Source organism: Herpailurus yagouaroundi, unplaced genomic scaffold, assembly GCF_014898765.1.
Source record: "Herpailurus yagouaroundi ecotype Mexico unplaced genomic scaffold, PumYag 194, whole genome shotgun sequence".
NCBI classification, from domain to species: Eukaryota; Metazoa; Chordata; class Mammalia; order Carnivora; family Felidae; genus Herpailurus; species Herpailurus yagouaroundi.
The window spans coordinates 1,996,880-2,019,360 of NW_024412425.1; the positions used below are offsets into that span (position 1 = coordinate 1,996,880).

General features: G+C 51.0%; 1 protein-coding gene and 1 long non-coding RNA gene across 5 annotated transcripts in view; one reads left to right on the top strand and one right to left on the bottom strand.

Annotated features, from left to right (window-relative positions):
• Positions 1-22,481, bottom strand: part of SIPA1L3 (signal induced proliferation associated 1 like 3) — a 238,986-nt gene that overhangs the window by 98,670 nt on the left and 117,835 nt on the right. For all 4 annotated transcript variants that reach the window (XM_040445990.1, XM_040445987.1, XM_040445988.1 and 1 more), the window contains one exon: positions 13-1,836. In XM_040445990.1, coding sequence (XP_040301924.1) covers positions 13-1,528 — 1,516 coding nt within the window. In that variant the 5' untranslated portion in view covers positions 1,529-1,836. The remainder of the gene's footprint in view (positions 1-12; positions 1,837-22,481) is intronic.
• Positions 2,827-10,735, top strand: LOC121011521 (uncharacterized). The gene is made up of 3 exons (XR_005781639.1): positions 2,827-3,085; positions 9,210-9,288; positions 10,631-10,735. It is a non-coding gene; the product is annotated as an uncharacterized LOC121011521 (long non-coding RNA).

A 22,481-nucleotide genomic window follows, 5' to 3' on the forward strand; every position in this document is an offset into this window, starting at 1 on the left:
CCCCCCCGTCACCTCGGCCCACGAAGTGGTCCTGGTAGTAGCGGGCGCCCAGGTCCACGTGCTCGATGCTGTACTGCCGCGGGCGGCTCTGCGTCCTCTGCTGCTCCTTGGGCACCTCCAGCACCGAGATGCTGGCGTTGGTGCGGTGCGCGCTGAGGGCGGGCTCGGCCGGGCGGCCCTCGCCGCCGCCGCCGCCGCCCGGGGAGCCCACGGCCGCCCGCGAGAAGCTCACGTTGCGCTCGCACTCGCCGCCGATCTCGTTGCGGAAGTGCGGGCAGCTGAGCAGCAGGTCGTTGCTGTTGTCGTCGCCCAGGTCCTGCTCCAGGTTCTCCTTGCAGTTCAGGTCCTCCGTGCTGGGGAAGGCGGCGTCCAGGCCGCCCAGGCCGTGGGCCCGCGACGCCGAGAGGGCGGCCGTGGCGGAGGCGGCCGAGGCGCCCGTGGTGGTGTTGCGCCGCTGCGCCGTGGCCACCCTGTTGGCGGCCGCCTCGTTGAGGTCGAACAGCATGCTCTGCACGTCAAAGTGGGCGAAGCTCTTCTGGCAGACCCACGGGCGGCCGGCCTCCGGGGGGCTCCGGCCCTCCTCGGCCTCCCCCAGGGCCCGGCCGGCCTCGCCGTCCGTCTTCCCGCTCCTCAGCTTCCGGAAGATGGACGAGTCGGCCGCGTCCCCGCCGCCCAGGCCGCGCGCGGGCTTCTTGCGGGCCTTCTCTTTCTCCTTGGCGGGCTGGAGCACCAGGAGGCTGTCCTTGGCGGGCTGCCCGTTGCGGGGGTCCCCCTTGGCTCCGCCGCCGCCCCCCGGGACGTGGGGCCCCGGATCCGCCTGGAGCAGCTCACTGAGGGGCTGGGGGCCCGCGGCCTCCGGCTGTTCGCTGCGGAACTCGTTGAGAATGTCGAAGAAGCTCTGCTCCGGCACGCCCTGCACATCGATGGAGGACGTGCTGCCGTACTCGCGGAAGAGGGGCAGGGCCCCTGTGTGCCGGGGTCCCCGCGGCTCCCCAGCGTCCTCCGCGTCACACTCGCTGAGGGTGATCTCGCTGCTGCTGCGGTGCCGCAGGGGGAGGAAGGCCCTGCCGGGGGACCGGGGCCACCCGTCCTGGAATTCCACATCTTTGGACCTTCTCCTGGAGAGTCTGTGGAAGGCTTTGGGCACTGAGGAAGCCGGGGTGCTGACAGGAGGCTGTCCGTTCTGTACGCTCCTCATGGAATGGGCCACCTTTGTGGCCTTCGTGCCGTCTGCGTCCTGTGAGGGGCTTGGGTTGTTCTGCTCTCTCAGGGCGTCCCGCTTGGGCGGCCAGTCGGCCACTCTTGCGCGCACACCCATCTTGGGCACTGCAGGGGTGGTGGGACTGGGGCGGGTGGTGGCGCTGACTGGGCTCTCACCAATGGGCTGCGGCATGCCCCCGTTCTGGACCCAGAATCCCATGGGAGCATAGTCCCCTGTGTGTGGCCCGGGGAGGACATCGGCCCCCCTGGCCCCACAACTGGCTGCCAGATCCACACCATCACTGGGAATGGGCCGATAGGTGGTCATAGTCCACGGGCACTGGAGTGCTACTGGCTCCTGTGAGCTGCCGAGTAACTTTATGGGGTCCCCTGGCCCTCAGCCATTGTTCAGGGCCGCCAGTCCCAGGATGAAGGATGCTGGCCCTTGAAGCCTGACCGGAAGGTTGTGAGCCTGTGGAGTCCAGTTCTCCACCATCGCTGTGGACAACCGAGCCAGGACAACCTCAGGAGGCAGGTGCTGTCCTAGGGTCTCCAGACTGGGCGGCTCAGCAGGACAGAGCAAGCAGTAGATGTGGGTGAGGGCCAGCAGGCTGCTGGGCTGTCTTCCCTGCCATGCTGAAAAAGGAGAGAAGGCAAAGGTGAGATGTGATGTTACTGTTCCCAGAGAAACTTTTTGTGTGACAGCTTTATACTCATTTAAAAAATTTTTTATTAGAGAAAATTTCAAACATACCCAAAGCAGGGGTGCCTGAGTGGCTCAGTCAGTTAAGAGTCCGTCTCCTGATTTTGACTCAGGTCAAGATCTCACAGCTTGTGAGTTTGAGCCCCACACTGGGCTCTGTACTGACAGTGCAGAGTCTGCTTGAGATTCTCTGTCTGCTCCTCCCCAACTTGTGCACACACACTCTCTCTCAAAATAAATAAACTTAAACAAAATATTTTAAAAAACATACCCAAAGCAGAATAGTGTATTTATTGAGCACCCGACAAGCTTTAACAACCATTACCTAATCGCCATTTCCGTTTCATCTACCCGCCCACTCCTACACTTTTTTTTTTTTTTTGACAGAATATTTTAGAGTATGTCCCAGGTATCAGCTCATTTCACCTATAAATACTTAAGCTTATATTATCTAGCAGTCAAGGCCTTTATTTTATTTTTTTTAATGTTTATTTAGTTTGAGAGAGAGAGAGAGAGAGAGAGAGAGAGCGAGCGCACACACACACTTGCTTGCAAGCCAGGGAGGGGCAAAGAGAGAGGGAGAGAGAATCCCAAGCAGGCTCCACTCTGTCAGTGCAGAGCCCAACGTGGGGCTTGATCTCACCATGACATCATGACCTGAGCCAAAATCAAGAACTAGATGCTTAACCAACTGAGCCACTCCTAGTAGTTAAGCCTTTAAAAAATTAACCAAAAATACTCTCATCACACCCATCTAGATTAACAAGAATTCTTCAATATCATGTAATACCTCATATCTGTATTACATTTTCCCCAGTGTCTCAAAGGTTTCTTTTAGAGTTGGTTTGCTCAAATCAGGATTCAAACACGATCCCTACTCTAATTTGGCAGATAATATTTCTTAAGTCTCTTCTATTCTTTACGGTCCCCCCCCCCCCATCACCTTTATTTTGATGCTATTTACTTATGGAAGGAATGAGGTCATGCAACCCGTGGAGTTCCCCACTTTCAGAATCTGGCTGGCTGACTTGTCCATTGTGGTGTCATTAAACACATTCCTCCACCCCCTGTGAGTACTGCAGGTAAAGGCTGGACTATTGTCTATCTGTCCTGCAATCTGCCTGACCAGCCACCCCACCAAAAAAGGAAGTAAAAATGACAGATGAGTCACCATGAGCACTGGTAGGTTTGGGACAGGGGATGGCTCTGGAACTCTATGTGATTAATAGATACCATGAACATCAGCTCCTGTCGCTTCTTGGCTGAGATCTCCCCAGTGGCTCCTTACTGAATTAGAATAAAATCTAAATTCATCTGCTCGCCCACAAGCCCCTCAGGCTCTGGTCCCTGCCAGTCTCCTGATGCTTCTCCCCATCCCTGACTTAGATCCCATCACACTGGCCTTCTTTTCTGTCCTATTGACATATCGAACCCCACCCAGGATATCTGGATATCCTTCCTTGGTTCTTAACCAGGCTGGCTCCCTTGTATGATGTCAACTCTCCAATGAAGCCTTCCTTATGAAGGGAAGCCTACCAAAGACTAACAGTGCTTTCCGAGGAAGAAGGCTGTGTACGTGTGTGCGTGCGTGTGTGTAGGGGGCATTTCCTAACCCATGTCCTTAGGTATGGAGTGAGCTGGCAGAGAGAGACCCAGGGGGATGCATGAAGCAGATTATTCATGGAGCAAAACAGGGAGGCAAGCCTGTAGCACCTGAGAAAGTGAGAACCAGAAGGGGGTGGGGGAGGAGTCGGGAGCAAGAGTTTACCCGTCTTCCTAGCTCCCAAGAGAGCATTCCTGAAGATGTAGCAGGGAGGCACACAGGGGAGGGGGCAGAGAAGGGGGAAGGAAGTGGAAAGCGCCCAGAGTCGGGTTGGTTAGGGGAGACAGGAGCAAGGCCAGGTGAGCCTGGGTGAGCTGGAGAGCAGAGATGTCTTCTAAAGAAGCAGGTGGGCCTCAGCTCTGGGGACCAAGCTTTGCAGGAATGTGGATGCCAGATCACTGGATTTTTAATTTTTTTTTAATGTTTACTTATTTTTGAGTGGGGGGGGGGAGGGAGGGAGGGTAAGAGAAAAGTGAAGGAGACACAGAATCTGAAACAGGCTCTAGGCTCCGAGCTGTCAGCACAGAGCCCAATGCGACATCAGGCTTGAACTTGGGAATGGCGAGATCATGACCTGAGCCAAAGTTGGATGCTTAGCTGACTGAGCCACCCAGGATCTTTAAATCCAGAAACTAGAAATCTTGAATTATATGCAACTTCTCCCAGTTTGAAAACAAAAATAACAGCAGCAACAAGAACGAACTACCATGCAGAGAAGATCTCTAAGAGGATGTTCAAGAAACTGCTAACATTGGTTGCCTCTGGGAAGGGGAATTAGACCTCTTTTCCCCCACTCCAAGCCCCCTCTCTGGGTTGGCCAGGGGCACTTTTTTTTTTTTTTTTTAAAGATTATTTATCTTGAGAGAGAGTGCCCGAAAGCAGGGGAAGGGCAGAGAGAGAGAGAGAGAGAGAGAGAGACAGAGAGAGAGAATCCCAAGCAGACTCTGCACTGTCAGTGTAGAACCCAATGTGGGGCTTGAACTCCTGAACTACGAGATCATGACCTGAGCTGACATCAAGAGCCAGATGCTTAACCTACTGACCCAGGTGCCCCTGGCCAGGGGCACTTCTTATGCTTGGCAGTGCAGTCTCACCTCTGGGTCAGCCTGGGAAAGCCTGGCAGATTAGCCCTTTGAGGCCACATTTGGGTTGGCTGGGAAAACCAGTGGCCCAGACGTGACCCAGACCTGCTTATGCAAGCACCTCCCGACAGATGGGCTTTGCTGATGGCATTTTGTTTCCAGCTCAGTCAGAAACCCCCAATCTGTTTTGCTCCCTCCTGTGAAAACACACAGATGTTCCTGAGGCCCTGGTGTCTTTCCACAGATTCCCTTCCTGGAGCAGGTGTAGCCAAGTCTCCTGGAGATGCTCGGAAGGCTGAGTGATACCCACAGCCTCTCTGGGATTCAGGGACTGGTGCACAATGGTCCCTTTCCAGCTGCCTGCTGTCAGGCTCCCCCCTCCTAAAAGCATGCCCATCTTTCTGGTGGGGAACCCCCCCATAATGAAGGCCAGACTGCCTGGGTTCGGGTCCTGGTATGCCATGGACTGGTTACTGAAACTGTGATTCAATTTCAATCTGGAGAGAGCGGGGAGAATACCACCTATCTCATGGCCACTACTATTACTATGGTTCCTCCCTTCATGTATCTTCTCCCCTCTCCCCACGCCCCCAATTACTGAAGCACAGCCAGGGGCAGGCTCAGCGGCTGAGTGTTCTCTTCTGCACCTGTCTGTACAAATTTCTTCTCTCCAGTATTCCTTGGTTCCTGCCTGTTTTCTATGCCTGCTCCTCTTGGCCTCCTGGTGGTCTGTAAGCCCCTGATAAATTCTGCTTCTGCCCAAGACTGTCAAACGTGGCTTCTGCTGCTGGCATAGGAGGACCTTGACTAATACCCACTGCTGTGTACAAGGAAGGCAGCTGGGGACGGTGGATGGGGAAAAATGGGAGACGGCAGCATGACGAGAAGCAAGTGGCAGTGGGAGAGTCAGGTGGGGATGCATTTGGCTGCAAGTAACAGGATACCATCCAATGGTGGCTCGGGCAATGAAGGTATTTCATTATCTTATGTAACAAGCAGACCAGGTATGGCGGCTCCACTCTTGGTACGCTGCAATGACATTAGGCACTTTTTTCCCCTCTGTCCCATCATCCCCTGCTCCCCTCAGCGTGCTGCCGGCTTGCATCTTTGGCTTTCGACCTCAGAGTGGCAAGCTGGCAGCCACAGCCCCCCTTCTCACCGAACCATGGGCAAGGGGGAAAGCAAGGGATGAGATGAGACTGTTCTTACTTCTCACCCATCTGACCCTCATCAGGAAGGAGAATGTTTGCCAGAACATCCCCCCTACCTCAACAGACTTTCTTTTATGTCTAATTGGCCAGAATGTGGTCACATATGGCCATTCTAGGAGCAAGGAAAGCTGGGAAAGCAAAGAATCCGGGATCATTCTGATTGCCCGTGAGCCAATGAGGACTTACGTCTGGGGCTGGCCACACTGGCTCCCTAAAAATGTCATGGTCCGTTAGAAGAGCAGGCACCTAATAGTGTGCCTGTGTAAATGCTCCCAGACTGTCATGTGTGAAGAAGCTGGGGAAGTCTGAGCTGGGAGGGTGCTCCCTTATCAGGCCCCCAAAACTTGGATGCTGAAACAGCAGACAAGTGGCCTCAATGTTCTGGCTCTGAAGGGCCTTGCTCTTCTGTGAAGGAGTCACGATGTCTGCAGAACCTCCCAGGGCAGAGCAGGAGGGAAAAACACAAGCTTTCCAGTGGCAGATACTTGTGGTTTGCTTCCTCTGCTGTTTTCCAAAAACAGCCCAGATTTCCCTTGGGGAACCTGCGTTCTCTGACTCCCACCCAGTGGGCTAGAGGAGGAGATCCTTCTTGACCATGTAACCTGATCAAAACCAGTGAGACCCAGTGACATGGGTGCCAAGAGTCCTAGGGCTGAAGGCTGTGCTTTACCCTCTTACCCGGAGTTAGAGAGAGGATATGAGGGACGGAATCACTGCAGCTATCTTGTGACCATGAGGGAAGAAGGAAGAACCGTTTGTGAAAGGGGTTGAAAGTTAGGGGGTGGATGTGGGAGCTGTAGTCATCATTTTCGTCTGAGTCAAGCTGGACCCAAAGCTACCACAATTGTACTTCCGACCACTGGATGTTTTAGTTACATAACCAAACAACATCTATAACAGCAGCTACCATGAATGTGATCCTTCTAGAGTCCAGGTCCTTCTCTAAGCACTATACATTTGTTATCTCTCTTAATTCCACAACTCTATGAAGTAGATATTATCTCTGTCTTAACATAAGGAAGCTGAAGTGAACAGATCAAGTAATGTGCCCAAGACCAGGTGGCCACAAGGTGGCAGAGTTGGGACTGATCCAGCAGCTTCGTTCCTCAAGTCAGGCAGTCCTGAGTTCAAGCACGAGCCCTGCAGGTTGCCCCGTGGGCAAAGTCCTGGACCTCTAATTCTCCTTCTCACTGGTGACACAGGGCAAAATAACTCCAGATCCAACTGCTCCTCTGAGTTCCAGACTTGGGTAGCCACTGCTTACTTGACATCACCACATATATATTTCACATGCACTGCAAACTGCAAACTGCACATTCCCAACCTGAACCCTTGATCTCTCCCCATCCACAAAGCCCGTTCCTTCTCAGAATAGTCAGGGGGGGTTAAGTTATGGCGTAGGAACAGAGAACCTCATGTACTAGGGGCTTACCCAACAGAGGTTTGTTTCTTGTTCATACTGCATGTCTACCAGGGGCGGGCCAAGGGCCTTCTCATGTCAGCTCTACTCCCAGGTGACAGAGCAGCACTTACATGAGACCTGGCCAATTTCACGGGTAAGGGACATGGCTGAACTATGCGACAGTTCCTGCTCAGGAATGACACATATTACTGCTCTCACATCTCACTGGCCAAATCAAGTCATACATCGAAGACTGGTGTTGACAGAGTGGTATGCCACAATATCTGTCAGAATAGGAATAGCAGAAGCTACCGGCTTCTTCCACATCTCAGGGAAAGGCACTTTCTTCCATCGAAGGACTCCAGCTGGAAACTCCCTTCACATATCCAATCCATTACCCCACAGCCTGCTGACTCTCCCATGGGAGCTCTCCCATGCCAGTCTGAGCTGGGTGACTATATACCATAGCCTCCCCATTACCTGTCCTTCTGCTCCTAGTCCCGTAAGTGCCCTTTGCCATGCAGCAGGCAGAGCAATCTCAGGATTCATATTCACATTTGAATCTTAGTATAAATTCAAATCTTAGAATAAAATTCAAAATCCTCACCTCAGCCCTCAAGGTTCCTTTCATCTTCTCCTTGCTTTGGGGGTCCCAGCCACAATGTCCTTCTTTCAGTTCCACATGCCTATGGCTTATCTGCCCTGTTGCCTCAGGGCCTTTGTACATGACATCCATGTTGCCCTTTCCCTTACCTAGATAGTTCTTTCTCAAGATTCAGGACAAATATCACTTTCTCCACATGACTTTTCCTCCTCATGAACCTTGTTCAATCCCCAACCTGAGTACTCAGAGCACCCTTTTTTTTTTTTTTTTTTTAAATGTTTATTTTTGAGAGAGACAGAGGGTGAGCAGTGGAGGGGCAGAGAGAGACAGGGAGACACAGAATCAGAAGCAGGCTCCAGGCTTCGAGCTGTCAGCACAGAGTCTGATGCGGGGCTCAAACCCACAAACTGCGAGATCATGACCTGAGCTGAAGTCGGATGCTTAACCGACTGAGCCACCCAGGTGCCCTGTGCTCAGAGCACTCTTACAGAGCATTTCTCTTTGGGGTTACCTGCCTCAGTGTATGTACATCATTTACCATGTAATTAACTGGCCGCCATACGTAAGGTTTGTGAGGCACTGAAATGTGAGAATCTTTATTATTGCATGCCTCTCCAGCACAGGCCTGACATACAGTAGGTCATTAACAAATACCTGCTAAATAAATGAGTGGATGGATGACAACCTCAGACCAGGAGGAGCGCTAGCTCAGTGAGGGTCTGTGACCTGAGGGTAGGTGGTGCTTGCTTGGTGACCTAGCGTGTCTGCCCCTGAGAAGAAGCGTGTTCAGGAAGCTGAAAGTAATGTGTGGAGTGTGTGTACGTGCAAGTGTGTGTGTGTGTGTGTGTGTGTGTGTGTGTGTGTGTGTGTACACTGCCCTCGCACAGGCCTTTGGATGGGGGAGCAGGTAGGTGTCCAAGGTCTCCTTCCTAAGCAGACCTCTGCGTCCAAGGGTGCCCCCATCTGCTCCAGGGATTACCTCTTCAAGGAAATGTGATCCAGTCACTGCAATGGGGACTTAGTGAGACCTAAGAGCTCTGGACACTTCAGGGTTGTGGCACCAAGTCTGAGGGCTACTCTCAGAGGCTCAGGGGGAATGATGACCCCACTGCATGCACCTGGCAATTCAGCAGTTTCTGGGCAGGTACAAGTCGTTCATTCGTCCAGTAAGAACTAGTCCTTACAGCTTATTCATTCATACGACCAACACCTATCACATTCTTCCAAATCATTTAGCCCAAAAAGTTCACTGAGTCAAAAGAGAAAAAGCACTAAAAACTTATTCTTTTATTGAACACTGACCAGGCATGTATAACTCATTCATTCATTTCACAAACACCAAGCACCAAAGATGCATTCATTTATTCACCAGACTTCTCAAACACCTACTATGTGCTATTGTAGGTGCTGAAGAAAATACAGCCCTGAGCAGGACCACACCTCCCCCTCATGGACTTATTCCCAGGAAAGGGAAGCCAGAGAAGTAAGTAAACCAAGAGAGAAAACAAGGTAACTTCAAAGGGTGGTCAGCAGTTTAAAGGAACACAACGTTGTGACAGGGTGGGGCTGGGGGCTGCTCCCCATGGGAGGGCTCATTGTGGGGTGCCACGTGATAGGAAGAGAGGACGCCTGCCGTGCACCAGGCATGCCGATGGATGAGGCTGACACGCACGGGCAGGAAAGCTGGGAGTGGCCAGCGTACGAGGCCCCGTGGGCTTGTCCAAGGCGGGAGTGCTCATCCCCACTGTCCATTAGAGGCACCAGGGAAGCTTTGTAAAAGTATAGGTGTTCACACTTCACCCCCAGAGAGTCTGAATCAGCTGCTCTGGGGTGGGGACCAGGCCTGAGAGAGAGCCTTTTAAAAGCTCTGCAGCTGACTCTAATATGCAGCCAGGGCTGAGGACAGGGGAAGGAAGAGAGCAAAGAAATGAGGGCCTGACACCAAGCCCTGATCTGCTGCAAATGCAGGGGGCAAGCAGGGGAGCAGGTGTCCCGCAGGCCCCAACAGTGGGGGTGGTTTGGGGAGGGGCAGGTGGTCCGCAGTGCTGGATGCTGAGGGGGTCACGTATGATGATGATTATTGGCCTGAAGGGCACTGGGGACCACTACGGGAGGTATTTCGGGGGACTGCTCCTCTGGGAAGCCTTGTCCACACCCCTTGTCCCTCAGTGCTGTTGACCTACCCTTTTTTTTTTTTTTTTTTTTTTTTTTTTAACCTACCTTCCTTCCTACCATTCCCTAGACACAATCCTCCCCATCCTCCCTTTGGTGAGTTCCCAGGGGTCTGCGCACCCCCTGGACTATCGGAGTTAGCCCACTGGAGTTTGAAGCCTCTGAGTATCTTTGGTCCCCCTTGGGACTCTGAGCAGCTCTGAGTCTGCAGTGGGATAGGGTCTACTATGTGCGTTCTTGCACAGGCAGGGTAGGGGGTGATGATGTGGTGATGACAGTAGTAACAGCAAGGCTAACACACACTCGGTGTGTATTAACAGGTGTGGTGATAACTTCACAAAGCAGGGACTTCTAGCAGGACCAGTTTAGAGATGAGGCAAAGGTCCTGTGGCCGAGTCACAACGCTGGTAAGCAGGCAGGACAGCGAGGCCCCAAACCTTGTCAGTGTGGCTCCCACACCTTTGCCCCCAGCGCTCTAAAAGACGTGGCAGCCCAAATGAGTGTGTTGTGTGGATACACAAATGATGCAAGTTATCTTCAAAATCAATTCGTAAGGACAAAAACTCTAGAAAGTCAGCATCAGCTCAGCAGATTTCAGGTTAAGAATCTGTTTTCTCTCTCCATGTCTTCCTCCACTTTATTGGAAACCCGAGCATACACAGGCCCACTGTGGAGCTTCCCCCAGGAAACAAAACGGACGGGATGGAACTTCCGGTCATCTCATTAGGAAGCCCTGAGGCAGAGACTGCGCCATCAGCCCCAAAACAGGAGAGCAACACCGCCCCCCTCCATGGCCCCAGGTACTACTCTGATCTGTTTTTTACTCTCAGTGTTTCTGACCCTGGATGTGTGGGTCTTCCACACCAAGCAACTCTCCAGTTCTCTGCAGACCCCAATGAGGGTCCTACAATTTAATTTAATCCCGACACTATCTAGAGTTAGCACAGACCCCACAGGCTCAGTTCCGCCAGACTGCCCCCCCCACCTCAGATGCTAATCACCAGTGTGGGGGGGGGACGTCCCAGGTTACCCACATGTCTACCTGACTTGGTTACAAATTGGGGTTCCCCCAACACCCTCCTCAGGTTCTGCTGTAACAGCTCACAGAACTGAGAGAAATACTTTACTTACTATTAGTGGTTTATTATAAAAGATAGAAATGAACAGTCACATGGAGGGATATTCAAGAAGTCCAGAAGGGTCTCGAGCGCAGGAGCTTCTGTTGCCATGGAATTTGGGGTGCACCACCCTCCCAGCGTGTGAATGCGCTCATCAACCTAGAAGCTCTCTGAACTCTGTTTAGGGTTTTACGGAGGCCACACTGCATGGGCATGATTGATTAAATCACTGGCCATCAGGAACTGATGCAATCTCCAGCCCCTCCCCTCTCCCCAGAGGTCAGGGGGATGGGGCTGAAAGTTTCAAGCCTCAAATCACAGGACTGGTTTCCCTGGCAACCAGCCCCCATCCAGAAGCTATCTAGGAGTCCACAGAATCACCTCATTAGCATAAACTCAGGTATGGTTGAAAGGGTCTTATTCTAAAGAACAAAAGAGGCCCCTATCACCCAAACCACTCAGAAAATTCCAAGGGTTTTAGAAGCTCTTGGGGCCAGGAACTGGGGACAGAAGACCAAATAGGTATTTTTTATTCATGCCATAAAAACTTGCACTTTCCTATTTAAGGTCAAAGAACCCAGAGCATGCTCTCTCTTTAAATCTTACAGTCATTATACTCAAACTGGAGGGGGTCCCAGGAGTCCGAGTTCCTGAGAAGCCTGTTCTCTTTGATGTGTGTAAATCAAATGATTCTTCCCCTTCTTTGGGGGGAATAAGGGGATGAATTGTAATTATGTGCTTAAGTTTTAGGTGTGCACACTATTTTATTTCTTTAAAAAAATGTTTTTTAATGTTTATTTAGTTTTGGGAGAGGGAGAGACGAAGTGTGAGCATGGGAGGGGCAGAGAGAGAGGGAGACACAGAATCCGAAGCGGACTCCAGACCCCAAGCTGTCAGCACAGAGCCTGATGCGGGGCTTGAACTCACAAACAGCGAAATCATGACCTGAGCTGAAGTGGGACACTTAACCGACTGAGCCACCCAGGCACCCCAACACACTGTTTTATTTTAAACTAACAATTCCATTTCTAGGAATCTGTCCCTCAGATATTCCCACCAGCGCATGCCAGAAGCCACACAGCCACACTGCCGAAATATGCACGAGGTGGGAGCAGCCTAAAAGCCCAGCGGCAGAGGAGGGGTTAAATGCATTTGGGTACCCCAACTCCAGGGACACAATGCAGCTGTAGTAAACAGTGAGGCAGAGGTAGCGCCAGGTGTCCTGAGTGCAAGATGCCCACATGGCCGGAAGTGAATGGGTACAGCTCGTACTTAGAGGAGTGCTCGCTGTGTACCAGGCTAAGCGCTTTACACACATGAACTCATTTAATCCTCATGAAACCCTTTGAGGGAGAGGCTGTCACCATCCTCATTAAAAAAATTTTTTTTAATGTTTACTTATTTTTGGGGGGGGGGGAGAGTGCAAGTGGGGGAGGGGAAGAGTAAGAGGGAGACACAGAATGTGAAGCAGGCTCCAGGTTCTGAGCTGTCAGCACAGAGCCCAAAGCATGGCTTGAACCCACAAACCACAAGATCATGACCCGAGCTGAAGTCGGACGCTTAACAGACTGAGCCACCCAAGTGCCCCACAGCATCCTCATTCTAAAGCCAATGCAACTGGGGTGCCTGGGTGGCTCAGTCAGTTAAGCATCCTTCGGCTCAGGTCACGATCTCACGGTTCCTGGGTTCCAGCCCCGCGTCAGGCTCTGTGGTGACAGCTCAGAGCCTGGAGCCTGCTTTGGATTCTGTGTCTCCCTCTCTCTCTGCCCCTCCCCTGCTTGCACCTATCTCTCTCTTTCAAAAATAAATAAATGTTAAAAAAAAAATTTTTTTTAAAAGCCAATGCAACTGAGTCCAGAGAGATTGAGTAACCTGCCCAAGTTACTCAGCAGGAAAGCAGTGTCACTGCGATTTGAACCCAGGCAATCTAGCTTCAGAGTTTCTTCTCTATGGTGCACTTGGTGGAGGGAAAGAGGCAAATTGCAGAATAAAACCAAACAAAATAATGGAGCTTAAATAAAAGATTTCATTAGAGAGAGAGAACATAAATGTCTATAAAGGAAAGGGCCTAGGAGGGCACCCACCAAACTGTTAACAGTGCTTACCTCTAAGGAGTAAAACCTGAGTGGAGATAAAAGGACAACTTTAAAAAAAATTCTGCATGTCTGTGCTTGAATTCGTACAAGCCCGTTAGTTCAAGGCCCTCTTCAGGCTCCCCTATGAGGCCCTGCCCCGAATCCACATTCTGGAGAGAGGAGCCCTGTGAATAGGTTTGCATGCTTTCTTCCAGACCCTTCTCTCTGTGTCTACATGGAAATGCTCACAACTGCACAGGGTAGGGGTGTCTCAGGCTTTAAGTTTTCACTTTTGGAAGTGAGCATGTGAGGAGAATCATGGGCAGGGGGAAGCCACGCCCTGAAAAGCCCAGACTGTACAGGACGCAGAGTCAGAACGGATGAGGACGCACCACCTCCACAGGTGAGCCTTGCATCGGCCCCACGCCGACCTTGCCCCTAGGGCTCGTGGAGTCTGAAAACTCCCAGTGGAGATTCCTCCTTGGCCTGGCAAGCTGCTTGTACCCGGACCCACCGAGGGAAGGAAGGGGCACCCCATCTTGTATCCACATGCCCCTCGGTGAAACAGAGGCTGTACTTAAATCCTTAGACTACAATGTCGCCTTCTTTTAGTTTGCTAACTAGTTTGGCTGAAGTGATGTAGGCTGAATGCTTGTATAATTACATGCTTACATAGAGAGATGAATTAAAAAAAAATAAACAGCCTTCATAGTTGCTTTTCTTACTTATTATCAGATCCTGGAGATTTCCTGATATGGCGGCTGTAGCTCAGTGTTTGGAAGCAAAGAATACTCACGTTCAATTCCCAGCTCTGCCACTTAATTACCTAGGCCTTGGGCATGTCACTTAGCCTCCTACATCTCAGTTTTCCCATTTGTAAAATGGAGATAATAATAGGACTTAACTCTTAGGGATGTTATGAGTTAATGAACGTAGAGACTTAGAATATCCCTGGCACACGGGGACATACAAGTATTAGCTGTTAAAATTTTACTTATATAACAATAAAAAGAAAATCTCAGGCAAACAAATCGAACCAAATGTGGCCTTGGCAGGAGCCCTGGTTGCTCTGGGCTCAGGAGCCGGCTGGCCTGGGGTGGCCTGTCTTGAGCAAGAAGCTAGGCAAGCCCCTCCTTCCTGGGAGGCCCACAGCCAGGCCCATGGGAGGCACCCCTTCTGAGTCCCTGTGGGGTCGGGTGGGTTAGGCGAGGGTGTTGCCACCTCTCCCAAAGTGCATGTGGATTAAGCATCTTGTTCCAATTCTGGGCATCGTCCTAGTCACTTCAAGTGAGACTTTGAAATGCAAAGTTAAAAAAGGATGCCCCCTGGAGCATGGGCACGTGCCAGGCCCACCCAGGAGCAGCAGGCCAAGCATGTGCACTGGGCCGATGAGACAGAGCTGCACTGGCTGGAGGATGAGTGAGGGGTCTGGGGTCGGGGAAGCCCCTTCGGGGGAGACTTAAGCAGGGGGACAATCATTGCTCTGAGCGGCCGGGTGTGCCTACCGGGATCTCACTGGCTCTAGCCAGGCCCATTTTTAAGCCGCATGCACTGGTGTACCTGTGACATTTATTTTGATTCTGAAACTTTCTGGTAAACAGCTGCTGCCTGGAGCCCCAAGAGTCCCCACTATCACTGTGTGGGGTGATGCTTTGGGGTCCGCTCCCACGGCTGTTGCTGGTTGGGGTGGTGGTTAAGTGTTTAGTATGTCCCCCAACGGGCTCACTCCTGTGACCAGGCCGAGCCTCCTTTAGAAGAGTGTCTTGTCAGCACGGAGCCTGACTTGTGAACTAATCCCAGCTAATTGCCACCGAAGCCTGCTAAGATCACATCTGTTGGGCTTGGAGATTAAATCAATATTTGACAATCTTGATTAAATACAGCCAGGGAATCCTTGTCAGAGAACATCTGTTAAAGCCCTGTTCTTTCCATTCTGCTCTTAGGGGGCTGACTGGGGGCATCTCAGGCTCTGCTTCTCCTCACCTGAGGAGATTTGGTGGGGGTGTGGGGGGGTGGACAGAAACAGAAAGGCTCCCTGTGGTGGAAGGGGAGGGGAGGGAAGGGGAGGAGAGGGGAGTGAACCTTGCTAGCCAGGGGGGCACCATCTGCCAGCAATAATCACCTTACCTGCCCCCGACCCTGGGGGCTGCTGAGGGCCAGTCCCCAGCCAGCGTGGATGGAATGCTTGCCTCAGAACACTGAACTCGTCTCCTAATGTCCCACTGAGGTAGTGGTCTCGTCACCTCCGTTTCAAAATCAGGAAGCTGAGCTTTGAGAGGAGACAGCGCTTGGCCAAGGTCACAAAGAGAATGAGAGGAGGAACGGGGGTCTGGACCCCCTGGTTCTGCTGACTCCAGGGTCTGCCCTGTGACCTCTCACAGGACCACTCCGCATGAGAGACCAGTCATCAAAAGAAAGAGCAAAAATGGGCACTTGTGCCACCCAGACCCAGACTGGAGGCCTGCTCCAATGTCAGGTTCCCGAAGCTACGGGTTACAATGGCGGCCCCCCTCAGCCCACAGAGCATCCCAGGGGGAGGGCCCTACTGTTTTCCCCAATTTGCAGAAGGGAACAGTGAGACTCAGAGGGGCAAGTTACCTGTTCCAGATCACCCAGTGAGGTTAAAGGCAGAGGTGGGGCTGGAACCAGGTGGGTGACTCTATGGCCACCATAACCACAGTCATCTCTAAAAATCAGGGATAGAGTTGTGAGCAGGATGGGCCTCAATAAATGCCTGCTCTCCATCCCTGAGTGATTTTCAGACAGAAATCAGGCTCATGCTGGGATCCTGGGAGCAAATCCTGGTCCCAATACTCCACCTTGCTGCACTGCTGGAGGAGCCCGAGATGACCCCCCCTAAGGTACACTCCCCATGGTAATGGCACATAGTAAGCATGCACACACCCTTACTCAGGATTTTGTAAACAACAACAACAACAACTCAACACTTGCATTCACAGCACCCTCGTGGGGGGAGGGGTGGGGAGTAGTGGTCAGACACCCAAATGTCCGCAGCCACTGTTCACTGCTCTTTCTCCAGATCCAAAGCAGTGCTTGGATCAGGGGAGTCCTCCACAAGTATTTTCTGAGTCTATTAAAAAGAAAGGAAAAACCAAAACCAACCAGTCAGCCACCTGGCCAGATAACCAACTAGCCAGCCAACCAGATAAGTAATGAACCAACCAGTCATCCAGTTAACCGACCAACCAGCAAGCCAATAGCCAGTTAACTAGCCAACTGGTCTCCTGTTTCTGTGTCCCTGTCTCTATCTACATCTCTACCCCATCTCTCTGCATTGCTGCCCCATGTTTCTGTGTCCCTGTTCACATCTGTCCATGTCCCTATGTGTGTGTGTGTGTGTGTGTGTCTGTTTCTCACGCGTGTGCATACACAGATGGCCACAGCTCCACATATTTCTGGCCCAGGAGTCACAATCCCATGTTAACTCACCACTGATGATGTGTCTCCAGTCAGGCAGCCTCTGCCTGGTCCCTCTTTTTTTTTTTTTTTTTAATGTTTATTTATGGGAGAGAGAGAGAGAGAGAGAGAGAGAGAGAGAGAGAGAGAGACCTAGTGTGAACGGGGGAGGGGCAGAGAGAGAGGTAGACACAGAATCCGAAGCAGCTCCAGGCTCTGAGCTGTCAGCACAGAGCCCAACGTGGGGCTTGAACCCACAAGCTGTGAGATCATGACCTGAGCCAAAGTCGAATGCTCAACTGACTGAGCCACCCAAGCACCCCTGCCTGGTCCCTCTTAACTCCCTCCCATATTCCAAGTTCCCAGCAATTACCAGAACGGATAGAAACTAAGGAATTGGCTAAGATTATTAAAAAAAAAAAAGAAAAAAAAGAGTCAGGAGGCAGATCCCAAACTGTCTGCTAAGTAAAAGAACCATTGCCAGGGTGCCTGGGTGGCTCAGTTGGTTGAGTGTCCAACTTCGGCTCAGGTCATGATCTCACGATTTGTGGGTTTGAGCCCCGCATCGGGCTCTGTGCTGATGGCTCATAGCCTGGAGTCTGCTTCAGATTCTGTGTCTCCTTCTCTCTCTGCCCCATCTCCAACCACACTCCTTCTCTCTCTCTCTCAAAAATAAATAAACATTAAAAAAAAACAAAAACCACTGCCACGTGTGGCATTGTTAGAGCCCCTAATTTCTCATATTCCAGGAAGGATTTACGCCTGCCCTGTCCAGTGTCACCCCTACCCTGACATGGAATCTTACAAGGAAACTGGCTGCTATAATCAGAGAATCAACCCAGAAGTCCCAAGAAGAATGTATTCAGAAGAAATTCAGAAGAATGGCACACTCCCTCTTACAATTAAAAAAATCAGTATTAAAAAATTCTCTATGCTACATATTTTATACCTATATATCCACCGAGGATGATGCAGAGCAAAGATCTGGAAGGCCAACCTCTACCTGTAAGTGGTTACCCCAGGGAGAGGAGTGACAGTGTGTGTGTGTGTGTGTGTGTGTGTGTTCCTATCATTGACTCCGAAGCTCCAAAACTTCCCAAAGTCACGTGCCTCACCTGTGCACCTGCAGACCACCTGTACTATTATTTACTTAAGTTAGTCCTTTCAACCAACTCACTTACTAAAACCTTAATAAGACCAGTGTGGGATTCGTTATATTTTTTCTAATACTCATCAAACACAATGCACAAATATGAGCATCTGTAAAGCCTGCATATCAATGGAAGTGAACTCTGGTACCAGAAATGTGCTGACATCAAAGCCAGAATGCAGCTTTGAGACATGACTCTGAGCAAAAGAGGCAGACACAGAACAATGTGCATAATTTACGATTCTGTTTGTATAAAGTTGAAAAACAGGCAAAATGAAACCATGTTACTTATACTCTCATCTGCAAACAAACCTTCAAAAGGCAAGAAATGGTGACATGGAAGTCTGGGAGAGGAGTGGCTTCTGGGGGTGAGAGGGGGTGTTCGATGGAGGGGTACACAGAGGCTTCTGGGCTGCTGGCAAACTTCTCTTTCTTTTTTTTTTTTTTTTTTTTACATTTATTGACTCTAGAGAGAAAGAGAGAGCACAAGTGGCAGAGGGGCAGAGAGAGAGGGAGACACAGAATCTGAAGCAGGCTCCAGACTCTGAGCTGTCAGTCCAGAGCCTGACGTGGGGCTCAAACTCACAAATCATGACATCATGACTTGAGCCCAAGTCAGAAGCTTAACCGACTGAGCCACCCAGGCGCTCCTAAAATTCTTTCTTGACCAGGGCGTTACATGAGTGCTTGCTTTAGAAGTGTTTCCTAAACTGTGTATTTACAATTTACATACTCCTCAGTGCAAATGTTAGGTGTCACGGTAACAAAGCTTTAAAGCCTTTTGCACTGTGTGAATTCTTTTTAAACAATGAGATTGTACTATTACATGTGTAATCTTAAAAAACAGGTAAGACCCTCTTTGAAGACCTGTGTGTGTTTGTACACACGCTCCGCCCCCACCCCCAACACACCCCAGTCATTCTCTGCTCCCCTGGCTCAAAATTCACTTTCTCTCCTTTAAAAAAGGTTTCTGCTTCCCAGAACCGGCAGAGCCACTTCACCTGTCCAAGTACAAACATCCTGGGCATGCTGGGGGAGAGTGCACTTCCTCCTAGCCTTCAGGGAGGCAGGGAATGGGGGCTACACGCACAGCAGGTGTTTGGGGACAATTCACCACACAACAGCTGGGGACAGAGGGGCAAGGGCCTGCCCCACCCTGCAGGAGGCCTTGGGGGAGGGTGGTGGCACGGGGGCTGTGGGGCCAAGCTGCCCTTAGGAGCACGCATCCTAGCCCTGCCCCTGTAAGCGATCCCACAGTGAGCTCCAGAAAGGCTCTAGTCTTGACCCTTGACTAGGTGCAAAGCCTCTTGTCAACCCGAGGACCAGCTGGCAGATGGCAAAGGCCTGCAGCTCTGTTTGCATAACACAGTAATCAAACATCCTGCCCAGGGCCCGCATGCGGGATGGGTGCCCATGCTAACACCGAGGCAGAAGAGCTGGAAGGGGGCACCAGGCCCTCAGGAGGAGCCCAAAGCGATGGCTCCACAGGAGCCCAGGAAACTATGAAACCGGCCACTCATTGCTAGGACAACTTTCCTTCTCTTCTCTTTCTTTCTTTCTTTCTTTCTTTCTTTCTTTCTTTCTTTCTTTCTTTCTTTCTCTCTCTCTCTCTCTCTCTCTCTCTCTCTCTTTCTTTCTTTCTTTCTTAATGTTCACAGTTGAGGGAACCTTTCTAGAGGCAATCTGGCAATAGCTTTTAAAAATGTTCCTACCCTCTGAACCTGTAATGCTACTTCTGGGAACTGATCCTAAAGAAACAATGGAAATAAAGAAAAAATATTATGGCACTGGTTATAAATTAAAAAAAAAAAAAAAAAAGAACCAACCTCAACGTCCAACAACAGAATGGTTAAATAAACTCTGACGTTAAACATTTATACACATGTACAGAGGCAGTCATAGAAGAAAGCCTGAAAAAAACAACTCTAAAATGGGGGTGCCTGGGTGGCTCAGTGAGTTAAGCGTCCAACTTCGGCTCAGGCCATGATCTCACGGTTTGTGAGTTCGAGCCCCATGTTGGGCTCTGTGCTGACAGCTCACAGCCTGGAGCCTGCTTTGGACTCTGTGTCTCTGTCTCTGCCCCTCCCCTGCTTGCACTCTGTCTCTCTCTCAAAAATAAATAAACATTAAAAGAAAGGAAGAAAGAAAGAAAGAAAGAAAGAAAGAAAGAAAGAAAGAAAGAAAGAAAGAAAAAAGAAAATCTGACAACTTTCCAAACAAAAGCCAGCTCCAGCCCTCCTACGGGTGGAATGTGCCTCAAACTCCTTCCCATCCAGGTTTTCACGGGCTCATGGATGCTGCTCAGGAAGCCTACGGCAAGGAATCCCACTCCCAATGGGCAGCTGAAGAAACTGAGCACAAAGCGATGTCATTTCTGGACAACAAGAGCAAGGACTCAGGCCCTCAGTGTGAGAATACTGTTACCCTCACCAGAGGGCCGCTCCAGATGCTCAATGTCTCATACTTGTGGCTGCACGGGCTCCAGTGTTGTTCAAATCCCATTCTAGCCCGTGAGAGGTTAAAGGGAAGTAGGCTGGGGGTGGGTGAGGGATCTTCCGGTAAAGCTACTGCTTTCCAGCAGAAAGGAGTAGCCTCAGCCAGCACAGCCCTTCCACCCTTCTCCTTCCTGGAATGTGGATGCCATGTGTGGAGGTGAGGTAGCCATCTTGTGATCATGAGGCTGAAAGCCACATGCAGAGGATGGCAGGGCAAGGAGTCAGAGGAGCCCACTCTCCCAGCCAGAGGCCCTGCCCCAGTCTACCCATCCTCCCTTGTCTTCCTTTGTACAAGAGAAAACGGTTCCCTTATTTAAGCCACTGCTTGTTGGTTTCCTGTTACTTGTATCAGACTTCGATCTTGACTGATAGAGGTCCTACCCAGATCCTCATTTTACAGACAAAGAAACTGAAGCTCTGTGAGGGGAGGTCAGTAGCCCAAGGTCACATGGAGCCAGGAAGAGATAAGGCTGGGATGTGAGCCTGTATCCCTAACCACTTCACAGCATGGCTTTTGAGAAAGCTTGGCTTCAATTCACTTCTCCATCTAATAGTTTGCTGGTCTGTCCCCCACACCAAAAGCATGAGCTCCACAAAACTTAGACTTTTCGCTGCTCACTCCCCTGCTGGTGGCAGGCGCTCAACACATGCCTGCTAAAGGAGCAATGAATGACTAAATGCATGGGAAGGTCCAGTGACTCTTCTGGAAAAGAGAAATGCCACCGTTAACTTCACAGGAGGCTGGGAGGGCTCAGTGAGGAATAAATATGAAGCACAGGGCATGGTGTCTAATTCAGTGATCAATTATTGATTCCATTATTTCCATCACGGAGGCTGTGGATCTCCTCTTCCAAAGACCTTTCCTCATGACCAAAAGGTTTTGCCAACTCTAGATGATCTTTTTTTTTTTTTTTTTTAATTTGGATTCAAAGATGATTTCTCCATGCAACTCATAGCCAAACACCCCCAGGACTCCCAACTAATTCCCAACCACATGTCCCTGGAGCGGCATCCCAGCCTCCCTGCCTTGGCCTTGGGTTCCACATGCAGTAACTGCCCTGCTCTTTGCACATCAATCCTGCCTCTTCCTTAGACCAACTTCCCAAGCCGCCTCTGGAGTGATGCCTTCCCTGACCGCTCCCCCCCACCCGCCCATCTGGCACTGCCCCCTTGGGAAGCTCTTTGTGCCCTCCCTGTCTGGCCTATTCTCTTCCCGATGTGGTGTCTGGAAAGGCCATCCACCTGGCATTCCTGTTGGGTGCTGCATGTACACGCATCTGACGAGACCAGCTCCTGTGGGCAGGCCCCACCCCTCCTCCCCTGCCTCCCAGCAAGTGCTGGCACCTACAAGGGCTGTTCAATGACATCTGGTGAACGGGAGAAAGAATGATCACACTGCCTAACGTTTCTATGGGTCTACAATGTGCCTGGCGCTGTTCTGTGCACTTTATGCACATTAACCCATTTTAGTGTTTATTTTTGAGAGACAGAGAGGCAGAGAGCGAGGAGGGGAGGGGCAGAAAGAGAGGGAGACACAGAATCAAGAGTAGGCTCTAGGCTCTGGGCTGACAGCACAGAGCCCCATGTGGGGCTTGAACCCACAAACTGTGAGATCATGACCTGAGCCGAACCTGGACACTTAACTGACTGAGCCACCCAGGTGCCCTGCAGATTAACCCATTTGATCCGCACAACATTCCTTTGCCAGAGGTACTATTATCACTGCCATTTTATACACGAGGAAACTGAAGCTCCAGGTCATGCTGCTGGTAAGTGGCAAAGCTGGGCTCCAAGAATCCTGCTGACTGACTCCAGAGTCAATGCTCTTAACCTCTTGGCTCTCCTGCCTTGTACGAATAACTGCACAAATGTCCCTGGCACGAAGAAAAACACCTGGGGTCAGGCCTGAGCGGAATGTAAAGCTAACCTCCTAAGCCAGAGCAAACACTCACTGGCCTCCCCTTAACATTCCAATCCTATTCTCCTTTGCTTACCTGCCAATATTGATGCTGAAAAAGCCAGACACTCACTTTTCTAGCTTGGAGCTGAGAAGTCTGCTGGGGGGTGGGGGGGGGGGGTGGGCACAGAAACATGGTCCTGACTGGCTCCCTGCCTCATGGCTATGACAGGATGTGACACCTGGAGCCACAGCAACCATCTTGCAAACATGAGGAAAGGCTAAGAGGATTTCAGAAGCACACACCTGAGCTTCTGACATGTGAAGCTATTGAAGCACCCCAGAACTGCTG